The sequence below is a fragment of the Hipposideros armiger genome, unplaced genomic scaffold (genome assembly GCF_001890085.2).
Source record: "Hipposideros armiger isolate ML-2016 unplaced genomic scaffold, ASM189008v1 scaffold_212, whole genome shotgun sequence".
NCBI classification, from domain to species: Eukaryota; Metazoa; Chordata; class Mammalia; order Chiroptera; family Hipposideridae; genus Hipposideros; species Hipposideros armiger.
In genome coordinates this window covers 2,012,899-2,040,221 of record NW_017731562.1, presented here as the reverse complement: position 1 = coordinate 2,040,221, position 27,323 = coordinate 2,012,899, and the positions used below count along the sequence as shown (strand labels likewise).

Sequence of the window (27,323 nt, the reverse complement as noted above, 5' to 3'; positions counted from 1 at the left end):
TGTAGGGTTGCACCGTACTGCATCCCTTTCACAAATTGCAGAAAGCACTGAGTCATCTGAGAAATGTGCTGAAGAGAAAACGGATGAGGCACCAAAGATTCTCCTGCATCTTCAGGACCTCTCTGTAAAATGCGGCGACACTGCTCAATTCTTCTGTGTTTTAGAAGATGAATCTTTTGTTGATGTAACCTGGACTCATGACGGTGTAAAGATAGAAGAATCTGAAAGAGTGAAACAGTCGCAAAATGGAAATGCTCAGTCTCTTATCATACATAATGTTCAGCTGGTAGACCAAGGATTGTACAGCTGCACGGTAAACAATGAGTATGGAGAGAAGACAACATCGGCAGTACTAAGCGTAGAAGGTGCTTATTTGATTTTTAGCTATGACTTGCTTCATTTCATCCTCATCGCTTTCTGCAGCTTTTCTGCCATGCAAATTGAATCAAAGACTACAGCAATTAGAATATCTCTAAGTTAGTGTTCTATTTATAAATGATTAATGAAAGTCATTCATTTGCCAAACTTGTCAAGAACATTTAACTTTCCAGTCTAGATTCAGGAAGTTTAACTTTCACATCCAGGAAGTTGGGGTTCATTTTACATGAGCTGCTTTTCTTAATATTTATGAAATGCGCCACCTAGGAAGTGTACCGAAGAAGGTTAAGAGGTTATAGTTCAAGTATTTATTGAGTATTAATTATTGTGCTTGACACTGTGCTAAATTTAAATTTAATTTAAATTCTCATTTGCCCTTTGTTTTGAGCTATGGAGGTCTTAGATTTTTACAAAGAGGCCATGAAAATTAAAAATTGGACATTGAAAATTGCAGGTGTCTGTCTGGACCAAAATTAGTCGTCTCTAGTTATTTTACAATAAATCATGCTGCTTTTACAGCTTCAGATCCGCTGGGAGCTATAGAATTATCTCATGGCAAGATCATTATTTTTATTGTTATTGTGCTTGATTCTCCACTGTGCCTGGAAAGTCATGAATAAATTTGTCTGGGCAAAGGACAGCTTCTTCCTCTTATCTGTGGACTTTCCTTCTAGATACTAATGAAGTAAGAAAATTATTCTTCAGTCACTAGAAGCCTGTGCTATGTGGCTACAGGCAAAGGAGCTTTCCTGAGTCTCATGGAAGGAAGCTGGTACAGGAAGTTCGGTCATCTCCAGGGGTTTATTGAGACCTGTGTCCTCGAGTTCTTCCCTGATCTGACCATTCTATTTTTGAGTTATTAGACATGAGTAGGAGGCAATACAGTACTATGTGCACAGCCATCTCTACACTGAATTTTGAAATAGGCTCATTAATTGTGTCTGCAATACTCACTAAAAGGAGGCCATTTTCTTTCTTAATCTGACATTTTGTTTTATAGTTATTTCTGGTTTTTTTTCCAAAGCCTACAAAAGGAATATCTCAAGAACTGAGATCTAATTATGCAAATTAGATGGAAGGTTCCACCATCCAGAGAGTTGACCCTCAATTTAACCGCAGCTGCTGGCTAGCACAGTAATCACACAGAATTACTATTTATCTGAAGTTGTTGTCTGCAAGCCTTGTAGGTGACAAGTGTGACAGTTTTTGCAACAAATACAGTTGGGAATTAGCTGTGCTGTGGAGGTGGGAGAAGTGTAGGTCTTCCAACTTGTTTCCTAAAGAACCTAGCGCCATAATAGAGTGCTTGCAGGTCAAGTTCCCAGAGGGGATTTGAGCTGGACATTTTTGCCTCTGCATTTTTAGTTCACTAATTCCAATTGAATATGGCTAAAGCATTCTTGGGGCATCAGCATTTTTTTCTTGGAAAGTCTAGACTTCCTTACTTGTACTTAAGAAAGTTAAAAGATAAGCCACTTTAAAATATTTGAGGAGTGGACCAGGCACAGTTATCATCTAACATACGGCCAGTTTTTATATGTTCCTCTTTTATTATGGCCTAATAACTTTGCATAGGCTGTTTAGTCATTTGCAAATATCAAGTAAGGATGTAAAACCCCATAAGTCCGTTTGAGTGGAGTTCTTATGTTCCTAGTAAGCATAGATATATCATATTATTAGTTTTGGGACTAACGTGCTGCTTTTCTTCTCATCCTAATGACATTCCATCTTCTCTAAATTCAGCATGTGTTTTACTCTTCCAAACACAGCTAATTTATTCCTTTTCCCAACTTTATTCTTACCTAGCAAAAGAGTCGCAAACCAGAGCAGTTACAAAAATTTCCCTTGGTTCAGACACTAAAAGTATTAAAATACTCAAAGAGTCACAAGTTAAAACAACTCGTGAAGTAAAGAGAGAATCGTCAAAGAAAACATCAAGTTTGTCACTGACTTCATGCCAAAGACCACAAGGAACTGAGAAGCCAGGGAATCGAGCGTACTGGCACAGGGTCACATGAACTGAGAAACCAGAGGGTACCGGAGCACCCGCCTTTCTGAAGAAGTCACCCCAGAGATGATTGTGTCTAAAAACTGTACCTTTTCCTTCTGTAATAAAAGCAATTTTGATTTGATGACTTTTGATTTTGCCTTTTACTATGTAATTGGACTTGATGTAGTTTAAAGTTTTAAAGGTAGTTCAAATCAAAGGAATACTTACTAGCAGAAAATGCAACTTCTGCAGGAAAAACTGCGAATAGCCCTCAACTTAAGGTGACAAGTTAGAAAATGCATGTTCTTTCTAAACATGACTTCATCTCTTAGCAAGTGTTCAGCCAATAGACATTAAATGAAAAAGAATATTCCTTTAGCTTGTGGATTGCTTTTCTGCATGCATGTAAAGGCATGGGAAAATATGGAACTAAATGTGGAAATGTCATAGAGGACCTAAAATAAAAATGTTTTTAAATCTTTCTGTCAACATTGTCATGTACTTTGTCAGCTCATTGATTTGTTTGGCATGAATTTTTTTGATGCATTTGGAGGATGTAGTTTTCTATTAAAATAAAGAGAAAATTGTAATTGTATGAATCATTGAGGCAGAGAGTATACGGAATTAATCATTAAAATTTCTTTATATGTTTTTCCATTGTAGCCTATGAATCAATTTTGCATGAGAGGATGGAACAGCAGATTGAGGTGGAGATGAAAGGTATTGTCATATTGAATGTGAGATTTAAGTAGAAATTCCAAAGGATTAATAGAATCCTTGAGCTGCCTTCTTTCTTTTAGTATTATTAAGAAAAATGACATGGATGTACAAATATATCTCTTAGAGTATATATTAGTATGTCGCATGCCTGGTTTAGTATGCTGATGGTTACATGCATTTCACAGTAATTTGTTTTATGGTAATTTAAAATCGTGTATTTAAAATTTGTCGGCCATATTCCACTTCATGTTTGCAGTCATTTTCAAAAGTGTGTATTAGAGAAAGTTGGTATCTTAATGCATGAAATCATGTACTAGAAGTTTGTTTTCAAAATCAGTGAATTAAATTGAACAGTAGACAATAACCTAGCCGTCATTCTCAGAATGCAATGTCATGAATGAATTATCATTGAACTGCTACTTTATTTAGGGTGTGTGGAAATGTTACATCCCCATTCTGGTTTACACTTCATGCACATACATCATCTTAACATGGATATGTCTCTTACACTGGCTTGCAGATAGCTGCCTTATGGGATCCTTATTGCCTGCTTTTCTTTGCATAACATTGTGACTTTATGGCTGTATTAGTTCGAATAAACGCCTTCTCATTTTATTTTAGCTAATTATTTATGGCTATAGTTCTTGTATATATTTTTAAAATAGTTAATTCCAAAAATATAATAATGTAATCTACAATCAAAAGGACCAAAAAGGGCGTTTATTCCACTCTCTGCAAGTCAGGTAAGATTTTCCTCTTAGCCATCAAAGGAACAAAGCTTTCCTGCTCTCAAAACAAATATGCACAGGAACATGTTATTTTGAAATGCACTTTTGCTTGTTCAAGAAGAAATTTCAACAGTTTGAAGAAAAGACCAGACAACGAACGATTTTCGTGTCAGAATCTTTTAAACAGAGCATGGTGTTGCGTTTATTCGAACAAATATGGTGAGTGAATTTTTTTATGGATTTGTGAGAATCTGTAGCATGCATTTTATTTTATTTCTGATTTTGCAATTTCATTTATTTTCAACTTTTTCAAATACTATGGAAAATAGTAAAATGCTTTATAATTTAATTTTTTACAGAATTATTCTCTGAGGGGGAATCTGAACATTCAGAAAGAGATACACGTGATGCCTTTTCAGATTCTGAAGACATAGACCAAAGCTCCATGGCTGCTAAAAGATATGCAAGTAGAATATTATCTACAAGCTCTTGGCCTGACTATTTCAAGCCTTCTTTTACCCAAAAACTTACGTTTAAATACGTTTTAGAGGGTGAACCTGCTGTTTTTACATGTAGATTAATTGCCTGTCCAACTCCAGAAATGACTTGGTTTCATAACAATCGGCCTATCCCAACAGGTCTTCGACGGGTTATAAAAACTGAGAGTGATTTACATGAACACTCTTCCAGTTTAGAGATTAAAAGGATCCAAGACAGAGATTCTGGAAGTTATAGATTATTAGCAATTAACAGTGAAGGCTCTGCTGAGTCAACTGCATCATTGCTTGTTATCCAAAAAGGGCAAGATGAGAAATATTTAGAATTTCTGAAAAGGGCAGAACAGACCCATGAAAACATGGAGACTTTAGCTGAAAGGAAAGAAGACAGGATAAAGGTTGACCTGAGGTTTACTGGCTCTCCCTTTAACAAAAAACAGGACGTGGAACAAACAGGAATGATGCGAACTATACACTTTAAGACAGGAAGTCCTGGCAAGAAAACAGATTTTATGTATGAAGAAGAATATTTAGAAAGTAAATCTGACTTAAGAGGATGGCTTAATATAGGTGAAAAATTCCTGGATGAGGAGACAAAAATGAAGTTGCAACGTTTACGGGAGGCTAGAAAAATGTTAATGGAGAAAAAAAAATTGTCTGTTTTAGATACATCATCTGAACTAAGCTCAAGAACTTTGAGAAGTGAAGCTAGTGATAAAGATATTCTGTTTTCTAGAGAGGAAATAAAAAGCAGGTCTCTATCCGATCTAGTTGAAAATAAGGATAAGGTAGATAGTTCAACTGAGGGTATTATCCAATATCCACAGGTCTTTCCGAACCAAAGGGATCAAAGTGTAGATTCTAGAGAATTTCCCACAAGCTTTCAAACAACTGTTGATGAAGAAATTCCCAAGACTGAAATAAGAATGAGCCAAGAGGCATTTCTAAGAGAAAGTCTACCAAAAGACCATTTATATAGTAGGAGTCTAGTAAATGAGACTACCCAAGCAAGAGGACAACTTGAAGAAATTATGAGCAAAACTGAAATTGCAGAGTCATCTAAATGTATTGCTAATGTATGGAAGAACAAGGAAAGATATGAGACACCTGAAAAGGTATCTCAAGTTACTATAACACATCCCAGTGAATCTTTTGGTACATTTATAAATATTAAAGAAAGTGAAGAAATAGATAGTGAAAGAATAAGAAAAGATGATTTGAGAGAATTGCAACACTCTAATTCCACAAGAGTGGATGAATTCAAAACTGAACAGGAAGAAAAAAACGCAAGATTTTTTGAAAATACTTTCCAAAAACGTCTGCAACGTTGCCCGCCTTCATTTCTTCAAGAAATTGAATCTCAAGAAGTTTATGAAGGTGACAGTTGTAAATTTGTGTGTCATTTTCAAGGATATCCTCAACCCATAGTGACGTGGTATAACAATGAAATACCAATCCCACATAATCAAGGTTTTATCATTCATACCTTTGAAAACTATTCGACATTAACTTTTTCTTCTGTTCTTCTTCAAAATGAAGGTTCTATTACCTGTGTGCTGTTCAACCAATATGGAGCAATAAAAACAACTGGAATATTAAAAGTAAAAACAAAACAAAGGCATGGTAGCAAAGCACACAAAGTCCCAATGTTGCATGACTACACGGATGAGGAAGAAGAGCTGGCATTGGTGTTTGACCAAGCCGAAGACATTCACCCATCTTTGAGACAAGAAGGCCAGACAAATATCCATATGTTACAAACTAACCCACTGGTTCCTCCCTCTGCAGACATAGAATTGCTGTCCTTTCCTGTCGAAATTCAGATAACAGCAGCAACTCCTACCCCAGAACAGGATAAAGAGTCAAGAGAACTATTTCAATTTGAAGAGTTGGAACCTAAAGCAACTCCTCGAGATGAGGCTACTCAGTCACCAAAACACAAATTTATATTTTCATCTGATATTACTAATGAGCCGCCAACAATCTTACAAGAAATGCCAAAGCATGCCAGGTGTAGAGAAGGGGATTTCATAGTACTTGAATGTTTACTATCTGGTGAGCCTAAGCCAACTGTAACATGGTTTCAAAATGGAGTCCTTTTAAAGGAGGACCATAAGTTTCAGTTTGAAGAAGTTGATGGTTGCCACAGATTATATATTCATGATGTTAATCCTCAAGATTCTGGAGAATATAAATGTGTTGCTGAAAATAATTCAGGAATAGTTGAGAGTGTTTCTGATCTAATAGTGGAGCCTGTCACTGACAGGGAATATAGTCAATTAGAAAATATTGGTGGAATTTATGAAAAATATTCCAGAGATCAACAAATTCAGGAAGAACCTGTAAGGGCACATTTTTATGATTATCCAGCTGGTCCTTTTACTTCCCAGTCTTACGCAGGAGAATATTCTATAAGGGAATATTTTCAAAACCTTGAGACAGCTGAGCAGATACACCAGAAAGGCCGTGTTCATTGCACATCTTCTAGAGAAAAACTACCCAGATTTATGCAGGTTGCTTCTAGGTCCATAAAAACCAACAGGCCTATCAGGGCTGAACTCATACAATGTCAGGATGAAGGGGAAGAGGGGCATGTAAATGAAAAATCAAAGCTGCACCAAGCAGAAGGTACTGTTTATCCATTTGCTGATTTCAGTGAAATTAAAATTAGAAAAGAGATAAGAAGTGATTTTGGAAAACTTTGTGAACCAGAAAGGGTAAAGATACAAGAATATGCCCAAAGTGACCTTTTCTCAAATATTCATTCTGAGAGAACTTCTGATGGTTATGATACAAAAGACTCATCTATCATTGTACATGAAGAACCCCTTGGTGAAGAGGGATGCTACCCAAGAAGAAAGGTGAAGCATAGAATCATTGAATTTGAAAAGTTACAACATGTCGAAAAGGGAGTTCTAGAAAAAAGACCTACCAAGAAATCATTTGTTAATATTCCTCAAAAGAAGGCTGATAACGTTGACTTTCCATTAAATCAAAGAGAATCAATCTCAAGTAACCTAAAGGCAGAGAAAATGTCTCCAAACATTGAACCAGATTCATCTAACATCATAATGAATTTAAAGTTGCTTTCTTCTCAGACTGATGAGGAATTTGAAGTACAAGAGAGGGAACAACAGAAAGAAATAGATTTTATAGAGCAATCTGAAGTTTCTGAAAGGGCTGAACATGAAACACCTATTACATTTGACCTAAAGCAATTTCACTCTCAAATAGAAAATCCAGATTTAAAATTCCAAGAATTAGATCGTGATCAACCAGAAGACACTTATTTTAAAATCCAACCTCCTGCTTCTGAAACAATTGAGAGTGCTGAGAACATTGTATTTGATCTAAAACAAATGTATTCTCATATGGGAGAACCAGCTAAGTTCCAAGAGCAAGAAACTAGGCAACAGCAGAAAATGCCTTATCAAGAAGAAATTCCTAGCCCTGAAATATTACAATCTGATACACAGAATACCTCTAAATATGTGCAAGGTAATATATTTACCAATCAAGAAATCTCATCCTGTCAGGAGTTTTCAAGTAGGCCTCTGATGGAGAAAAGTTGTACTGATGAAAAGACCTATTATTTGGAAAAAGAAGTCCAACAGATACAGGAACAAGAAATGTTAAACACTGATCGTTCTCTTAAATTCTTTTCTGAAGAAATCCATGGTGAATCACGTGCCCTACTTCAAACCTCATCTGTAGATGTAGGAGAAACTGATACTTCTGAGAAAAAACATTCCTTAGAAAATGGAGATCAAAGTTTCATTTCGCTATTGAAAAAAGCGGCAAGTGAGGAAAAGCATTTAGATGTTTGTGAACTGGAGAAAGAACACAGGTTGGAACCAGAGTTGACATTATTTCACAAACAGGATGAAGGAACAGAGGGATATACAACTGGAATTTCGAGAGACTATGAAGGTGATGTTCAGGAGGCAGACACACACCACAGGACACTCACCCCGAGCCACTGCTTTCCATTCTTAATGACCGAAGAAGAACAACAGAATCCAAATGAACAGATAAGTGAAAAAATTGATGTCTCTGAAGAAGAAACATGTCATGAGGAAGTTCAAGTTCAAAATGAAACTTCTTTCTTTACTACTGAAGGAGAAAAAGTAGAAACTTGTTTTTCTGAAAATCTTCCTAAATTGGACGAGGCACATGCAACGGGAGCAAAGGAATCTGAGTTCTCCCTAACACAATATTTACTTGCTGCTGGAAAGCATGAAGTTCCTGAAACTCAAGACACCAAAGATAAGGCAAAACTTGTCCAAAGTGAATCAGTCACATCTATGGAGGTTGAAGAAGTAACTTTCAGCACTGTGTATGAATATTACAATCAACAACAGGAATCACTAGGCCGCCCATTTTCTCCTGAATCTGATATTTCAATTGATGTGGGAAGTACAACCAGTGAAGAAATCTCTGAGTTAGATCAGTTTTATACCCCACCATCCTCTGTCGAACATTTTGAAACTCCAAAGTCTCCTGATTCATACTTTACTCTATTAAATACAACTAACCAGTCCTCAACAATTTCAGTAGGTGAGACTGTTCAAAGAATTGCACATTTAGAGGAAGCTGTTGAAAGGTACTCAACACCTTCTGAAGGCGAGATAGAAGAAAGATATTCCACACCCCCAGGGGAGGCTCTAGAGAGATATTCCACACCCCCAGGGGAGGCTCTAGAGAGATATTCCACACCCCCAGGGGAGGCTCTAGAAAGATATTCCACACCTCCAGGGGAGGCTCTAGAAAGATATTCTACACCTCCCGGGGAGACTTTAGAGAGATACTCTACACCTTTAGGAGAAGAAACAGTTGAAAGAAGAGGACCAAACCCTACTGGAAACTTTAAAAGGCACCCATCAAAAATAGAAAGGGAGGATAGTACGCCAAATGAGCATTTCCATACCCCTACAGAAGACAGAAATTCAACTTATGAAATCTGGCGCTCTGATTCATTTGGCACACCCAATGAAGCCATCGAACCAAAAGACAATGAAATACCTCCATCTTTTATTGAACCTCTGACCAAAAGGAAGATATATGAAAATACAACATTAGGCTTCATTGTTGAAGTTGAGGGCATTCCAGTTCCTGGTGTGAAATGGTATAGAAATAAATCTTTGCTAGAGCCAGATAAGAGAATTAAAATAGAAAGGGTGGGTAATGTGTGTTCTTTGGAAATTTCTAACATTCAAAAACGAGATGGGGGAGAGTACATGTGCCATGCTGTAAACATCATAGGGGAAGCAAAGAGCTTTGCAAAGGTAGACATAGTACCCCAAAGAGAAAGAGCAGTGGCGCTCCCACCTCCAGTAACACATCAGCATGTCATGGAGTTTGATTTGGAAAATACTTCGTCATCAAGAACCCCTTCTCCTCAAGAAATTGTCTTGGAAGTTGAATTAAGTGAAAAAGATGTCAAAGAATTTGAGAAGCAAGTAAAAATAGTCACAGTTCCTGAATTTACTCCCGATCATAAAAGCATGATTGTGAGTCTAGATGTTCTTCCATTGAATTTAGCTGATCCAAATATGGCTTCAAAGGGGGAAGAAGACAAAGATTTAAAAATTGACTTAGAAGTATTTGAAATGCCTCCTCGCTTTATAATGCCTATTTGTGATTTCAAAGTTCCAGAAAATTCAGACGCTGTGTTCAAATGTTCAGTCATAGGCATCCCTAGTCCCGAAGTTAAATGGTATAAAGAATATATGTGTATCGAGGCAGATAATGTTAAATATGTGATCAGTGAGGAGAACGGAAGTCATATCCTTAAAATTCGGAACATCTGTCTTTCTGATAGTGCAACATACAGGTGCAGAGCCGTGAATTGTGTAGGAGAGGCAATCTGTCGGGGATTTCTCACCCTGGGAGATTTCACAGGATTTACTATGATAACAAGGAAAAGTAAAGTGACTTTAAGCAGTTTGAAGGAAGAATTAGTCTTAAAGAGCAAATACTCGGACAGCTTTTTTGACTTTCAGGTGGTGGAAGGGCCTCCCAGGTTTATCAAAGGTATTTCTGACTGTTATGCACCTTTAGGCACAGCAGCTTATTTCCAGTGTCTAGTTCGTGGCTCTCCAAGACCTACAGTTTACTGGTACAAAGATGGGAAACTGATGCAAGGAGCAAGGTTCAGTGCTGAGGAAAGTGGCATAGGGTTCCACAACTTATTCATAACAAGCTTGGTAAAAGGTGATGAAGGTGAATACAGGTGTGTAGCTACGAACAAATCAGGAATGGCCGAGACCTGTGCAGCACTCACCCTCATTTAAAGTTTTTTGTACAATGTGTTAGTGCCTCAGTAATTATTACAATTGATTTGAGTGCTTTCACATTTTCCAAATTATACAGATCTGATAAGTTTCCAAATATGTCAATTCTATTTGAACGTATTACATTGAAGACCCTTGGGAAAACAGTGTCTCCATGTAGACATCTCATGTTTGTAATACATGTAAATATTCTGTTGTCTAAACTGTGGAATCATCACTTGTGTTAATTATGTTGTGAAAAATCAAGCACGATTAAATATCTCTTTGGCTACCTAATTGTATTTCTACCTGACTCATTCCTCCTCCTCCAAGTGTTTCAGCACAGTGCATTCTTTTAGCAGACAAACTATGTATGTAAAGTAAAATGTAAAATGAAAGACCATGTCAGATGACCACAGAGACAAACTGGGAAGGGAAAATCTCCTCTCTGCTCTGAGTATGTCATTTTTGAAATTATAACCCTTTTGCAGCCAAATCTATGCTTAGTTACTTGACTTTGAATAGACAAAACAAACAACAGAAACCAGTTTTGCCCAACTGGTAACTAACTCTATATCGGTTTGACATTGCAATCTTAATATATTTTGTTGGGAGGTCTTTGAAAAATATTTTTATTATTAGCATCTCTTTTAGTGTTTTAAATCTTGCTGGTTTTGAAGGGACCAATAGTGTTCTCTGTTTGTATAGAGTTCATCTGGGCATTTGCAGAATGTGCAAATAAAGATCTTTCCACTTTTGGAAATACCTCATTTTCTCAATTTTAGAGATAGCATCAAGTGTAAGATGCATCATTGATTTAATAATTGCCTGGGGAAAAAAAGAAGCTACCACATTATATTTATATATAGGTTTTAAACTGCAGTCCAATTTCAGACTCTTTAGAAAAAAGAAGGTGGTATGTTTTCAGAATGGAGACATTATGGTAATTTGTATTTCAGATTATATACAAATAATGAGATAGTAAGCTTTCCTGTCATTTTCACTGAATTTCATTTTTAAAACTAATTGAGAATTAACAAGCATTCAAATTTAAGATTTATGTATGTTTCTAAAGTGACTTTTTGTTTTTCACAATTAGAATTATAATACATTCACAAAACCCTTAGTATTGTACCTATGTACCAATGTCAACATAAATCTTCTCATGTAAGTTGTAATAGAACAACTGTTGTTTTTTTTTGTTTTTATCTGAAAATGAGGGGTTGGAGCAAAAGTCCACAGAGGTGATCATTCAACTCTATGTATCACCCCAGTGTAACTTTTCTGGACATAATTTAGAATAAGTTTTACTTTTGCAACAGATGATGAAACAAAAAATAGGATATACTAATGGAATTATGAACTTTCCCTTCCTCCAACTCTTAAATTACTCACTGTTACCTAATGGCTATATTTATCACTTGCATTGAACAATTTTTAAGTACCATGATTGTATTAAACATTAATTTTAATTCTAAAAATTAAACATTTAATTTAAACTTAATTTGCAAAAGAATTCATATATACAGTTACCTTTACTATGTTTATTTCGTCTATTACCTTTTTACTCCCACAGTGAAAATTCCCTAAAAGCCTTCCAAATTAAAAAGACAGTCGGGAATATGTACAGAACATGGAGCAGTCAGGTTTATACCCCCGCCGCACCCCTCACCTCCTCACAACCCCCCAAATTTTGTCTTCCTTGTGCTATGTCACCATAACTCATCAAGATAGATGCACAAATGTGGAAAATCATTTCTGTTTCAACAAGTTGAGTACACAATATCTGTGATAATAATTATAGAGATAATGTTGGGGGTGCCAAAAGTATGTATACACATGACTTGTATTCATCTCATGTTATTGGTATATAGTGAGTATTACAATTTTAATACAGTTTTTTCCTTTCTCAAAATGCATATACATTTTTTTGGCACTCTCTGTATATCACATCCAAAATCTCTGAAATAAAATTAATTCTATAGTTTGGGGACTTAAGGATTTATTCTTTTAATCACATAATGGAGGTTTAAGTAAATTAGAAATTCAGGTCATGACAGACACTTTACCCAAATATTATAGGAGGAAGAAAGGAAAAAGAAAAGACAAAAAGTTTTAATGCCTTATTGGATTTGCAGGAAGGGCTGAAAATATATACTGTTATTCATAAAAGGAGGGCTTTATTTGATTTTGCTCATCAGAATTCTGTTAGTCTCAAATGCATTATACTTGAGGGTATGCAGAATAACAGTGAATAAAAGAAAAGTAAGCCTTGCTCACACTTGGCTTATTTATTAATTGTTGTAGATAATTAAATTGAATTTTTAAAATTTTCCGATTCAATGGCACATAACTTAAAAGTCTGAAATATTAATTTCTCTGATGCTGGATAAAGAATTCATTGTATTACACATAGTAGAGTTTAGAAATAATTATTAGCTGCTACTACCACATGTATTTTTAACTACACTTTTCATGTATCAGCATATTTGTATTCAATTAGCTATCTTTTTTATGGTTACTACACTATGTTTAGAAGTAAGGGAAAATGTTTCAAGATATTAGTGAGTAGAAGTGCTTAATTACATTCATGTTCTTTCCCTTTACAGATGTTTTGGCAGTTTAAGCAAAGGGAAAGCTGACATGAGTGATGCACTATAGATTAAACTTGACTCACTTGTAGATTAAACTTGATTCACTTGACTGTGAAGTCAAGTGGTCACCATTAGTATATGAAATGAATCAGTGATTTTATGGCTACTAATTGAAATAATAAATGAGTATGTATTCTACATGCTATAGATAAGTTTCACCATTATTTTTATAGCAAACAGATACTAGAATCCTGCCTTTTAATGCTTAACATTAGAACAGAAAGGAATTAAGGCATAAGACTATTCCATGTGGTCCAACTGGAATGGACTAATAATAAAATGGCTTCTTAGTGAGGCAATAAAACTGCTATTAACAGGGCTGTTCTACATAACTAACAGATTTAATGAAAAACCTAGTTCTTTGTTTTCAAATGACAAGTCTTTTATCCTGTCATCCATGATATTGTTTAAAGAGTGTCTGTTATTCACTGCTTTGTTTTCCTGTTTTGTAATGGTGTATAGGTATTTCTTGTACAATAAAATACAATCAAATTTATTTTTTTAAGCTGAAGTTTTATTTAAAATGTAAAAAAACCCCAAAAAAACGGTTCTTGAAAATGCTGATGAATAAAGTAAAAGGATATGGTGCTCTCTTCCTACTGGTCAGCCAGCCTATCCAAGGACAGGGAGCATACGAGGTCTGATAATTACATTCGCAAACTTTCCACCATGCACTTATATGGTGGAAAATTCACAAACTTAATTGTCTGACCTCATACAGTACTGAAGTGCTGGTAGAATTTCACAGTAGCTTAGTTTTAGATTATCTGTGCCTAGATTATGTAGATATTCTCATTGTGTAAACTCGATTCTGGGTTCACACCTTTACTGACTATGAACAAGGGCTCCTGCTCCTTGGTCATAGCCAAATCCTTTGGGCCCAAAGTTCTTCTCATAGCATCCTTTATAATAGATTTCCCCTTCTTTCTCACTCAGAGCTGATGATTCTTCCCACACTTGGCACATTGGATACAGTTTTTGTGCCAGGGCTTTGTGGCTCCAGTTATCCTCTCAGCAGCATTAACAGAGTTCCCACATCTGGAACACTTCTGAGCACCTTCATATTTCTGAGCAAATTTATAAGTGTTTAGATTTGTTGCAAGCCTGTGAAGTTGAACACTCTCTGACCTGAGACTCAGTCTCTCGCATGCTCCATGGTGAGCATGCCAGCACCCTGGCCGTAACCGTAGCCTTTTGGCCTATACTTCTCTCCATAAGCAGGATTTGTAGTGGAGCTCTTTGTCATAATTGTCACTTTTGTGCTATCTAAAGTTTTTCTGCAAACCATGCACAGAAAGTGGCAGCTGTGGAAGCTTCTCCCATCCCACTGTACCTCTTCCTCATGGTACAGGGTCCTCCTGCAGGCCCCAGGCTTGTTCCCAGTATTTTGATTCTGGAGGCAGGACCACACACCATGGGCGGAGCTAAGGGGGATGGAGTAGGAGGAGAGTCAGGGAGCCACGATCAAGTTTTTCTGATCTTCCCATTTTCTTGACTAACTTGTCTTTGATTTCAGCCATATTTTAAAAGCTTTGTTGAAATACTGTGTGGCAGTTTACACAGGCAAAAGCAGGCCTACATTTCTAGTCACTGAAAACAGTATTTCTCTTACAAATTCAAATTAAACATTTCCTGTATCCCCTTATTATTTTTTTTGACATTCAATATTATTTTATATTAGTTTCAAGTGTAAGCATAGTGTTTAAACATTTATATAATTTAGGCAGTGATCCCTCTAACTAGTACCACCTGGCACTGTACATAGTTATTACCATATTATTGATTACATTCCCTATAATTTATATTCCCATAACTATTTTGTAGCTACCAATTTGTATTTCTTAATGCCTTCACCTTTTTCACCCTGCCCCCAACCCCATTCCCATCAGTCACCCTGATAGATCTAGTACCTATCTGGTACCATACATAGTTATTACAATATTATTGACTATATTCCTTATGCTATACCCTATATCCCCATGACTACTGTGTAAGAACCAATTTGTACTTCTTAATCCCTTCTCCCTTTCACCCATCCCTAACCTCCCTCCCATCTTAAAGAAGTCCCTCTAAGATTCCTTGTAATACTGGTTTGGTGGTGATGAACTCCTTTAGCTTTTTCTTTCTTTATCTGTCCTCAATTCTAAATGATAGCTTTGCTGGTAGAGTAATCTTGGTTGTAGGTCCTTGCTTTTCATAGCCCCTTATTTTTAACAGTTGCTTCAGTTTATAAGTAGTAACTAAAAAATAGATGTTTTATTTTGGAAATAATCAGTCTCCATTTTGATCATGAGGATATTTTTAAACTCAATACATTCTAAATGTAAATAATAATTCTGGATCTTTTTAGAAATTGATTTCAATAATCCTGGATTCCTTTATGATAAATATTTAGCCTGCAGTTTCTCAAGCTTTAGAATTGGGGTTATATCACAAAAGGAAACTCATAAGAACATCTTTAAAATCTATAAATTCTAACACTAATGAAGTAGATTGAAAGTTGCATGAGTGCAGTATTTATAGTCATATAATGTCATATAATAAACTAAGGTTAAATGTTTAGAAATGTGCTTTTTGGTAAATTAATCTCAAGATAATCTAATTATTTCAGGAATAAAGCAAAAGAAGGCTTTTTTTTTTTGCTGAATCAAATTGATAGTAAAATAATCATCATTTTTCCCCATACAGAGTTTTCTAGTTATCTCCTGCCTGCTGAGGAAGAAGGACACCAAACCTATAGCTCTGACCTTCAGTTATCTAATAGAAATAAAACACTTGAACTTTTATCTGAACCTCCAGTTCATTTAACTCAATTTGATTCCAAAAAGGAAGGCAGTGCCCCAGTTTTCATCAAAGAAGTGTCGAATGCTGAAATAAGCATAGGGGATGTGGCTAAACTGTCTGTGACTGTCACTGGCATTCCTAAGCCTAAAATTCAGTGGTTCTTTAATGGAGTAATGATAATGCCTTCTACTGACTACAAATTTGTTTTTGATGGTAATGATCATAGCTTGATCATTCTGTTCACGAAATTTGAGGATGAAGGAGAGTATACATGTATTGCCAGTAATGAATATGGACAGACAGTGTGTAGAGCCTATATAAAAATAAATGCCAAAGGAGAGGAGCACAAAGAGACTGAGCCAGAATCAGCAGCGGAGAAATACCTGGCAAAGCTTGAAAGTCCTTGTCCTCCTTACTTCCTTAAGGACTTAAAACCAGTTCACTGTGCTCAGGGGCTTCCTGCCATCTTTGAGTACAAGGTGATTGGAGAGCCTGCACCCACTGTTTTGTGGTTCAAAGACAGCAAGCAGCTTTGTACCAATGTTTATTACACTATCATTCATAATCCTGATGGCTCTGGGACATTCATCGTCAATGACCCGCAGAGGGAAGATAGTGGCCTCTATGTCTGTAAAGCAGAGAATGTGTGGGGTGAGTCCACCTGTGCTGCAGAGCTGTTTGTGCTTCTGGAAGACACAGACATGACTGATGCCCCCTGCAAAGCAAAGTTCACACCAGAGGCTCCTAGAGATTTTCCACAGGTTTCGATAAAGGACCCCACAGTTGAGGCATTTGACTCAGAGCCAGAAATTGCAGCTTTTGTAAAGGACACCATTCTGAAAGCTGCTTTAATTGCAGAAGAAAAGCAACAGCTTTCTTATGAGCATATTGTTAAACCCAATGAACTGAGCAGTCAAGTTGCCGTAGAAGCTGAGCATTTGCAATCCACAGTCATGTTGGAGCAGGATATGCCCACTCCTGATAGCAGCAGGGAACTTCCCCCCATTCGTGACTCTCTTTCTGTTCAGCCTGTCAAGGAACCACCTCCCACGTTACAGCTGCAGGCTGTCCAGTCCCAGAAAACCCTCCCCAAGGAAGATATTCTAATGCTTCAAGAGCCTGTGTCACAGGTGGTTCTACCAGAGACTGAAAAAATATTCCCAACTCCCATGTCCACAGAAGAGATTAGTTCATTAACAGCTGAGCCTCTGAAAACTTTATTAGCTGAACCTGAAGGGAGTTATGCACAGTCTTTAACAGAAGGACCTCTAGCCCATTCATATCCAACATCTGTGGCCGAAGTACTTTTACCAAAAGAAAAGACAGTCTCTTCAACGGACACAGAGCAAATGGGGACTCTTCCAAAGCAAGAGACACAAAGTGCTCTCATCCTGAGTCAGAGCTTAGCTGAGGGACATGTGGAAAGTTTCACGGGTCCTGACATTGTGGGCTCAGAGGTAAACTGGGAGCCCCAGGTCCTTTCAGAACACACATGCACAGAAGAAGGTGTAATTTTGATGGAAAGTGTGGGTCACCTGAAAAGTACAGGGCAAGATTTTGCGGCCAGGACTGAGGAAGGCAAGTCCTTAAGTTTCCCACTAGCATGTGAGGAAAAGCAGGTACTACTTAAGGAAGAGCATTCTGACAACTTGGCAATGCCCTCAAACCAAACCACTGAGTGTAAGAAAGAGCCCGTGGCAGTAAAGGGCGTGCCTAAAGTGCAGAGAAGTAGCATTCTTTCTAAGGAAAATTTGCTTCCCGGTGTTCCAGAAGAGCAAAGATTAAACCTGAAAACCCAGATCCGCAGCGCTTTGCAAGCAGCAGTGGCCAGTGAGCAAACGAGTCTTTTTTCCGAGTGGTTAAGAAACATTGAAAAGGTGGAGGTCAAGGCCATACACTTCACCCAAGAGCCCCAACGCATTATGTGCACCTACCTTATTACCACAGTGAAGTCTCTAACAGAAGAATTAACCATCGCTATTGAAGGCATTGATCCTCAGGTGGCTGACTTGAAAACTGAATTTAAGGATGCTTTGTGCTCTATTATATGTGAGGAGATAAACATCTTAACAGCTGAGGACCCTAGAATTCAGCAAGAAGCCAAAAGAGACTTGCAGGAAGAAATGTATTCTTTTTCAGATTCACAGGTGGTTGAAGCAACCACTGAACCAGAAATTGAATCTAAATATTTTGTCTCCACACAAGAGGTCAGTTCTCTTAATGTGGAAAGTCAGGTCAAAGTTGTGGATACCACAACTGTCCCTGATGGGGTTGCTGTAGCTGCTATCTCTGATGAAAAACAGGATGAGTTACCAAAACCATCCGAGGAAAAAGAGAAGTCCTCTGAAAGTGGTTCTGAGGAGATTGGTAGCGTAGAGATACAGGAAGCTGAGGGCAGCGTCATCAAAGAGGATGGTCCTGTTATACATCAGCCCTTAGTGGACACTGTTGCTGAGGAAGGTGACACTGTAAACCTCACGTCATCCATAACGAACGCCAAAGAGGTGAATTGGTATTTTGAGAGTAAACTGCTGCCTTCAGATGAAAAGTTCAAGTGTTTACAAGATCAAAATACATACATGCTAGTTATCGACAAAGTAAATACAGAAGAACATCAAGGACAGTATACCTGTGAGGCCATGAATGACAACAGAAAAACAGCAACTTCGGCAAAACTCACTGTAGTTAAAAGAGGTTGGATTTTAAGGATTAAATGGGTCAATCTCTAACATTCACTGGATTTGTGATATTTAGGTTTGATCACTGAATTTGCATTTATCTGCCACTGCCAGAATGTAGTTGATTTAGAGTAAGAATGAAGTCAAAGACATAATCATGGTTATTAACTCTTCTTTTCCCTTACTGCCTTATTGGATAATATGGTAGATCTACATTACTATTTATTTTAAAAATAAAACATGTTTTCATGTTTCATAATACCAATATACATGCATTTTAGATTATTTTTATATGAAAATACTTTAATAACATGTAAGAAAAAGCTGTCAGTGAACACCTAGCCACTCCAAAACTGCTGGTCTCATCCCTAAATTCAAAATAACCATGATTAATTGTCCATTTATGTTTCTTGTTTCTTTTTTTTTTTTTTTACTGTTTCCTCATTTATCACTTTATATATCATGTTTTTTCACATTATTCTCAGTGTTCCGAATCAGCATGGTATATTTAAAGAATACATCATGTTATGCATGTAAGCTAATATCACACTTTAATTTTTTTTTTCACAATTCACTGCAAAGTAATGATTGAATATGTTGAGCCCTGCGTACTGTCTTCTTTTGCCTTCAGTGGTCTTTCTCATTTTACAATCACTTGTCTTCAACGGCTGCAATCCTTCTCACCAATTTCAACAGTTTCACTTCATTAACAGAAACAGAAGTTAGAAGGAAAAGAAAAATGTGTTATGCCTGATAAGGAGGTGTGCTAATGGACTCTGCTTCCCTTTGCAGCTGCCCCAGTGATCAAGAGGAGAATCGAGCCCCTTGAAGTAGCTCTGGGCCATCTAGCCAAATTCACCTGTGAGATCGAAAGTGCCCCCAATGTCCGATTCCAGTGGTTTAAAGCTGGCCGAGAAATTTACGAGAGTGACAAGTGTTCCATTCGATCTGCAAATTACATCTCCAGCCTGGAAATCCTCAGAACCCAGGTTGTTGACTGCGGCGAGTACACCTGCAAAGCTTCCAATGAGTATGGCAGCGTCAGCTGTACAGCCACACTCACTGTGACAGGTAAATGACATACATTCAGTCAGATGTTATCATCTCATTTCATATTGTTGCCTAATTTGTTTTTCATACAGGTTCAAGAAGTGCTTGTCCTACCAACTGGAGAGATCAATATCCAAGATGGTAACATGGTGGTTAGGTACTGCAGAGTCTATGTGGGGCAAGAAGTCATTATTTACAGTCGTATTTCTAACAACAGCTCAAGAGAAAATAAAAATAATTTATTATTTTCACACAAATGTTAAGGAATTACATGAGTAGCAGCTCCTGAAAGTTTTGTTTTGAGGGTTTTTGTTTGTTCTTTTCTGTTTTTAATGACTAGCTTGGTGGAAATATCTTGGATAACTACTAATGGTTTGGCCTTTAGTATAAAAAATTTCAGGATAGTTTGGTGCTTGGTGCTACTAAAAAATGAATGATATCCCAATGAATTTAATAATTTGAGACCATTTAACCAATTAGGAAGAATTACAAACTGAGAAAAGCCAAAGCCTAAGATTAAAGTTAAACAAATCCTAATATGAGACAGAGAGCTACCACAAGACTATAAACTAGAATTTTCACCCCAAGCTTTATTAATAATTTAAAAATAAGAGCAACTACACAAATATTCGGTTCTCAATATCTTAATTGACACACAGGATGACTTTTGAGTAGTTAACAGTCATAAGTGTTTGAATTCCCTCGTTAGAAAAAAAAGTAGCTCTTTCTACCTCTCTCTCTCTCTCTCTCTCTCTCTCTCTCTCTCTCTTTCTCTCTTGTTTTCTTCCCAAGGGAAAATATGAGTATGAACTGTTGTTTAGGGTCAGGGATAGCAACAACCCGTGTTGTTGAGAGAAGCCATGCACTAATATCAGAGTGGGACTGTCCCTTGGTCTTCTTTTTCAATGAGAGAATGAAAGGAAAATGCAAGATCCACACATCCGTTTGACCTGAAAAAGTCAGAGTTCCCTGTAGCTTCCCCGCCTCTTCAAATCTTTTACATATCAGACAGTCTGAAACCTAGGCCCATGGTGACCCACCGAGTGGTTTTCACTTTGTGATCAAAGAGTCTCCGTGCAACCACATATATGACTTAATTCTTAATGACACTTTTGGAAATGTCTCTACTCAAATGAGGCCAATTCAGTAACAGAACTAATACCCGAGCTTCAAACAGTAAGAGAAAGGAAGGAGGATGATTTTTTGAAATATCAGAAAGAGATTCCTAAAGGCTTGTTTCAAAATGCAGAGTGGAGGTGAGAAATTACTGCTTAAATATTTAGACAAGTTTGAAATAACTTCAGAGTTGAACCATAAAGGCTTTGCTGGTGGTTGACATGAGGGTTAGAGAGACTATAAAACTACTCAAACTTTTTATCACTTAATATACTCTTCACTATATCGCTTAATATACTCTTCAAGGACATTTTTTTTCTCTTCCTCATATAGTCTTCTACTCAGCCAGAATAAGCGTATCAGCTGAATTGCTTTTCAAATAATTCAAATAACTAATCAGCTACTAATATAGACAAATCTTTCACAATAGTGAGTTAACATTGCTAAACAAAGGAACATTTGTTCTTTCCTTTGATAAAGACATTTAAAGTGTTGTCTCCCTCCTCTATAAAAAACACCCTCGTCCTTTCCTTGAACAACTCTTTTCAACGTATTAATACATCACACTATTTTAAATAATGTCTCATGTCTATCTAAAGATGAAAAACTTTTGTTTTTTTCTCTTTCTTGAAATATATCATTACAGCAACAGCTTTGGTGGGGACAAAATGTAATGCTGGGAACATTTCTTTTACAGAGGCATATCCACCAAGCTTTCTCTCCAGACCTAAGTCCATTACAACTTTTGTGGGTAAGGCAGCCAAGTTCCTCTGCACAGTGGCAGGGACTCCTGTGATTGAAACCATTTGGCAGAAAGATGGTGCTGCCCTGTCACCTTCCCCTGACCGCAAGATTTCCGATGCAGACAACAAACACACTTTAGAACTCTCAAATCTTACAATTCAAGATAGAGGAGTTTACTCTTGTAAGGCTTCTAACAAGTTTGGTGCCGACATCTGCCAAGCTGAGTTGATCATCATCGACAAGCCACATTTCATTAAAGAATTGGAGCCTGTGCAATCAGCTATCAATAAGAAGGTCCGCCTGGAATGCCAAGTAGATGAAGACAGAAAAGTCACCGTTACATGGAATAAAGATGGGCAGAAACTCCCACCTGGGAAAGATTATAAGATCTATTTTGAAGATAAAATAGCATCACTTGAAATTCTCCTGGCTAAACTAAAAGATTCAGGAACCTATGTTTGTACAGCTTCGAATGAGGCTGGAAGCAGCTCCTCTTCAGCGACAGTAACTATCAGAGGTAAGAAATGTGTGAATGTCACTTTTTCACTTCCTTCTCTGAAAGGATGGCTCAGTAGAGAAAATTTTGGCAATGTAGTCAGTGCAGTTTGTTATTAAAATAATTCCATCCAAGCAAACCTTTTGGTTTGGGGGAAATCCTGTCATTATTTGATTTTATTTTTTTAATCTTCTTCAGAAATCTGTTACTTTTGTTCTTTTAAAACTGTCTGTCATTAACAAAGGTTGCTTAAAATTTCTTCTAAAGAAGTATGTGTGTCTAAGGAGATCCTTAACTATTCTTCTTTTATAAAATTGCTCTTTGTGTAAATAGAGTTTGCTTATTTTTGTTTCTTTTTACATTTTTTTTTTAAAATCAAGAGACTGGGGAAGTGCTTTAGCATCATAGAAACATGGAAAGTTGTTGAGAGCACCACAACCTTTTCAGAAATATCATACAGATTATTTAATGTGTGTTGTGTCTTTTTTATTTTTAATTAGTTTCAGGTGTACTACACAGTGCTGTGTGTTGTGTCTTTTTGTTGTACGTGTCTACGTATCTTTTGTGGAGTTTATGCTTCAGATGCCTTTCCCTTTTTCTTTTCTTGGTAACTTCATATAGAGCCACCATCCTTTGTGAAGAAGGTGGATCCCTCCTATTTAATGCTCCCAGGTGAATCAGCACGCCTCCATTGCAAGCTGAAAGGCTCACCTGTGATCCAGGTTACTTGGTTTAAAAATAACAAAGAACTTAATGAGAGTAACACAATCCGAATGTCTTTTGTCAATTCTGAGGCTATTCTTGATATTACGGATGTAAAAGTTGAAGACAGTGGGAGTTACTCATGTGAAGCAGTGAATGACGTTGGCAGTGACAACTGCAGTGCTGAAATAGTTATCAAAGGTTTGTTTACTGAGTTATAGTCCATTGTTTTACCGAGAAAAGATTTTCTTTTTAATTGGTCATAACACATGACTTATACCACTTATGCTTTCATGCTTTTGTAGAACCTCCGTCTTTCATCAAAACTCTTGAGCCTGCAGATATAGTGAGAGGAACAAATGCCCTCCTTCAGTGTGAAATCGCAGGCACTGGGCCATTTGAAATTAGCTGGTTCAAAGATAAGAAGCAAATTCGAAGTAGTAAAAAGTACAGGTTGTTTTCTCAGAAGTCCCTGGTGTCTCTGGAGATCTTTTCTTTTAATAGTGCAGACGTTGGTGAATATGAATGTGTTGTTGCTAATGAAGTTGGGAAGTGTGGCTGCAGTGCAACACACTTACTAAAAGGTTAGTGCTTGAAAAACTGGTATCTCTTTAATAAATCGTCGAAGTCGTTTTCTTAACTCATGAAAGGCAAACCGGTACTTCCTCTTCTTCTTCTAACTTTTAAAAATACAGTTTGCCTTTGGTTTGATGTGGGACCTGGGGGACAATGTCAGTAACCTTCAACCAGTCTTATCCTGGGGCCAATGTAAATATTTAATCTCTGATAACAAATGTAAATTATATAAAAGTACCTGATAACCATGTATCTTCTATGCTTCTTTCTCTTGGGTAGAATTGTAATTCTTCTTAAGTTTGATTTCTTCTTATTATTAACCAATGCTATGGGATAGCAGTATTGGTCAAGAAAAATATAATCTAGATAAAAACACAAACATACATGGTGTTGAAAGTGTTTGGGAATTGATAAGCTTTGTATGCTCTCTTTCTTTGACTAGAACCACCAACCTTTGTAAAGAAAGTAGATGATTTTACTGCACTAGCAGGACAAACTGTTACCTTACAAGCTGCTGTGAGAGGGTCAGAACCCATTTCTGTCACATGGATGAAAGGACAAGAGATCATTAAAGAAGATGGGAAAATCAAAATGAGCTTTTCCAGTGGTGTCGCGGTCTTGATAATTCCTGATGTTCAGATTAGTCTGGGTGGCAAATACACATGTTTGGCTGAAAACGAAGCTGGAAGCCAAACATCTGTTGGGGAATTAATAGTGAAAGGTTCGTGTAGGAACATTTTAAATTTGAATCCATATTTCCACTTAAAAGTGAAACACTAATAATACTCATTTTGGAATTCTAACCATTTAATGCCATTGTAGAACCTGCCAGAATTGTTGAGAGAGCAGAACTGATCCAGGTGACAGCCGGAGACCCAGCCACACTGGAGTACACAGTCACAGGCACCCCAGAGCTCAAGCCCAAGTGGTACAAAGATGGGAGACCTCTGGTTGCCAGTAAAAAGTATCGAATCAGTTTTAAAAACAATGTTGCCCAACTCAAATTTTATTCAGCTGAACTACACGATAGTGGCCAATACACGTTTGAAATTTCCAATGAAGTGGGCAGCAGCTCCTGCGAGACAACTTTCACTGTATTAGGTTAGTATATTTAGAAGCCTACGCTACATATTCCTTTGAAACCCGCAAACAACTTAAAGTCACTGAGTACGTCTCCATATTGACCCTTCTTCCCTTCTTGTGCCATGAACAGATCGAGACATTGCTCCATTTTTTACCAAACCCCTACGCAACGTGAATAGTGTGGTTAGCAGTGTCTGCAGGCTGGACTGCAAAATCGCTGGCTCCCTCCCGATGAGGGTGTCCTGGTTTAAGGATGGTAAAGAAGTAGCTTCTTCCGACAGATACAAAATAGCATTTGTGGAAGGGACGGCCTCTTTGGAGATAAGCAGAGTAGACATGAATGACGCGGGGAATTTCACTTGTCGAGCCACCAATTCCGTGGGGAGCAAGGACTGCCGCGGAGCCCTGATTGTGCAAGGTTGGCTGGAGACCAAATTTCATTCTTAATCTAGACGATGTTCAAATTCAGTCATCTTCCCTTAGGTCGCACCTCTTAACTCTTTGAAATTCTTTCTTATACTCCTTCTTTAGAACCACCCAGTTTTGTAACTAAACCTGCATCCAAGGATGTTCTGCCCGGCTCAGCAGTCTGCCTGAAGAGCACCTTCCAAGGATCTATTCCTCTTACAATCAGATGGTTTAAGGGTGACAAAGAGTTGGTTTCCGGAGGAAGCTGCTATATTACCAAAGAAGCTCTAGAAAGTTCCCTGGAACTCTATGCAGTAAAAACCTCCGATTCAGGCACATACACCTGTAAAGTCAGCAACGTTGCTGGAAGTGTGGAATGCAGTGCAAACTTATTTGTAAAAGGTTTGCAGTGTTTTCTTGACATCTTTGTGCTACCATTGCTATGTGTTCTTTCCTCTTTCTCATACTTCTTAATGACTTCTTTCCTTCCACAGAACCTGCTACATTTGTTGAAAAGTTAGAGCCATCACAGCTCTTAAAAAAGGGAGATTCCTCCCAGCTAGTCTGCAAAGTAACTGGTACTCCTCCAATTAAAATAACATGGTTTGCAAATGACAGAGAAATTAAGGAGAGCAGCAAACACAAAATGTCTTTTGTGGAGTCCACTGCAGTTCTAAGACTTACAGATGTTGCCGTCGAAGACAGTGGTGAATATATGTGTGAGGCCCAAAATGAGGCTGGCAGTGACCACTGTGGTAGCATTTTAATAGTCAAAGGTTTGTGTTCACATTGCCCATTGTGTTACCAAAGTTGTAGTTCATGCCAGAGATTCCTCCGCAATTAACTCAACATAATTCCTTTTCTACTATAGAATCGCCTTACTTTACCAAAGAATTTAAGCCAATGGAAGTGTTGAAGGAGTATGATGTCATGTTGCTGGCAGAGGTGGCAGGCACACCTCCCTTTGAGGTCACTTGGTTCAAAGACAACACAACTCTACGAAGTGGTAGAAAGTATAAAACCTTTATGCAGGATCAGCTGGTTAGCCTGCAGGTCCTCAAGTTTGTAGCTGCAGACGCTGGTGAATACCAGTGTCGGGTGACCAATGAGGTGGGCAGCAGCATCTGCAGTGCCAGGGTGACTTTAAGAGGTTAGTGTTGGTTCAAATGATGGATAAGCTCTTCTGCAGAGTCAACTCTTTAAAAAAAAATGCCAGTTTTTCTATGGAGCTGGAATTGATTGAGAATTCATTCTTCTGCTAGAACCCCCAACCTTTATAAAGAAGATCGAGAGCACCAGCTCCCTTCGAGGAGGCACGGCTGCCTTCCAGGCCACTCTGAAGGGCTCCTTGCCAATCACGGTGACTTGGTTAAAAGACAATGATGAAATCACAGAAGACGATAACATAAGAATGACCTTTGAGAACAATGTGGCGAGTCTGTATCTCGGTGGCATCGAAGTCAAGCATGATGGGAAATACGTCTGTCAAGCCAAAAATGATGCCGGGATACAAAGATGTTCTGCATTGCTTTCAGTAAAAGGTTGGTTGAGAAAGCCTGCCATGAATTTTAGGAAGAAAAATGCAGATGTAAGCCTTTTAGCAGAGCAGTTCACAACCCACACCTATCCCTTTGTTTTCTGCAGAGCCTGCAACAATCACCGAGGAGGCTGTGTCTATAGATGTCACCCAAGGAGACCCAGCCACTTTGAGGGTTAAATTTTCAGGGACTAAGGAGATTGTAGCCAAATGGTTTAAAGATGGCCAGGAGCTGACTCTGGGCCAAAAATATAAAATCAGTGTCACTGACACCGTCTCTATACTGAAGATTATTTCTACGGAAAAGAGAGATAGTGGAGAATATACGTTTGAGGTCCAAAATGATGTTGGGAGAAGCAGCTGCAAGGCTAGCATTAACGTATTAGGTTGGTATTGCTTTTCTGTGGAGACAAACTGGGCCTTTCTATGCCCCTTCATCTCTTAAAAATGTTAGAGAAAATACAGGTTGGTGGATTGACCTAACTTTTATTTATTTTTTTGCTTTCTCATTGCGTAGATCTTATCATACCTCCCTCATTCACCAAAAAGCTGAAGAAAATGGACAGCATTAAAGGGTCTTTTATTGACTTAGAATGTATAGTGGCTGGGTCACATCCCATAAGCATCCAATGGTTCAAAGATGACCAGGAAATATCGGCTAGTGAAAAATACAAATTCTCTTTTCATGACAACACTGCCTTCTTGGAAATCAGTCACCTGGAAAGTACCGACAGTGGGACATACACTTGTTCCGCCACTAATAAGGCAGGACATAACCAGTGCAGCGGCCATCTGACAGTCAAAGGTTGGCGGTTTTTATCTCCACCCACCAAGAACTTAATGCTGTCTCATTTCTTAATTCTTACCTGCATTGCTCTGTTCTAAAATGACCCTGTCTCCTTTTGCTTCT

The 27,323-nt window shown here is 37.7% G+C and overlaps 1 protein-coding gene and 1 pseudogene across 1 annotated transcript in view; one reads left to right on the top strand and one right to left on the bottom strand.

Moving 5' to 3' along the window:
• The window catches only part of TTN (titin), a 271,989-nt gene that overhangs the window by 52,039 nt on the left and 192,627 nt on the right, over positions 1–27,323 (top strand). The window contains exons 45-59 of the mRNA XM_019654015.1: positions 3,032–3,088; positions 15,928–18,717; positions 19,494–19,772; positions 21,565–22,128; positions 22,729–23,010; positions 23,115–23,393; positions 23,828–24,106; positions 24,208–24,486; positions 24,599–24,886; positions 25,000–25,278; positions 25,371–25,652; positions 25,748–26,026; positions 26,139–26,417; positions 26,521–26,799; positions 26,931–27,218. Of these exons, the coding sequence (XP_019509560.1) occupies positions 3,032–3,088; positions 15,928–18,717; positions 19,494–19,772; positions 21,565–22,128; positions 22,729–23,010; positions 23,115–23,393; positions 23,828–24,106; positions 24,208–24,486; positions 24,599–24,886; positions 25,000–25,278; positions 25,371–25,652; positions 25,748–26,026; positions 26,139–26,417; positions 26,521–26,799; positions 26,931–27,218 (6,783 nt within the window). The remainder of the gene's footprint in view (positions 1–3,031; positions 3,089–15,927; positions 18,718–19,493; positions 19,773–21,564; positions 22,129–22,728; positions 23,011–23,114; positions 23,394–23,827; positions 24,107–24,207; positions 24,487–24,598; positions 24,887–24,999; positions 25,279–25,370; positions 25,653–25,747; positions 26,027–26,138; positions 26,418–26,520; positions 26,800–26,930; positions 27,219–27,323) is intronic.
• LOC109388919 (cysteine and glycine-rich protein 2 pseudogene) lies at positions 14,065–14,759 on the bottom strand (annotated as a pseudogene).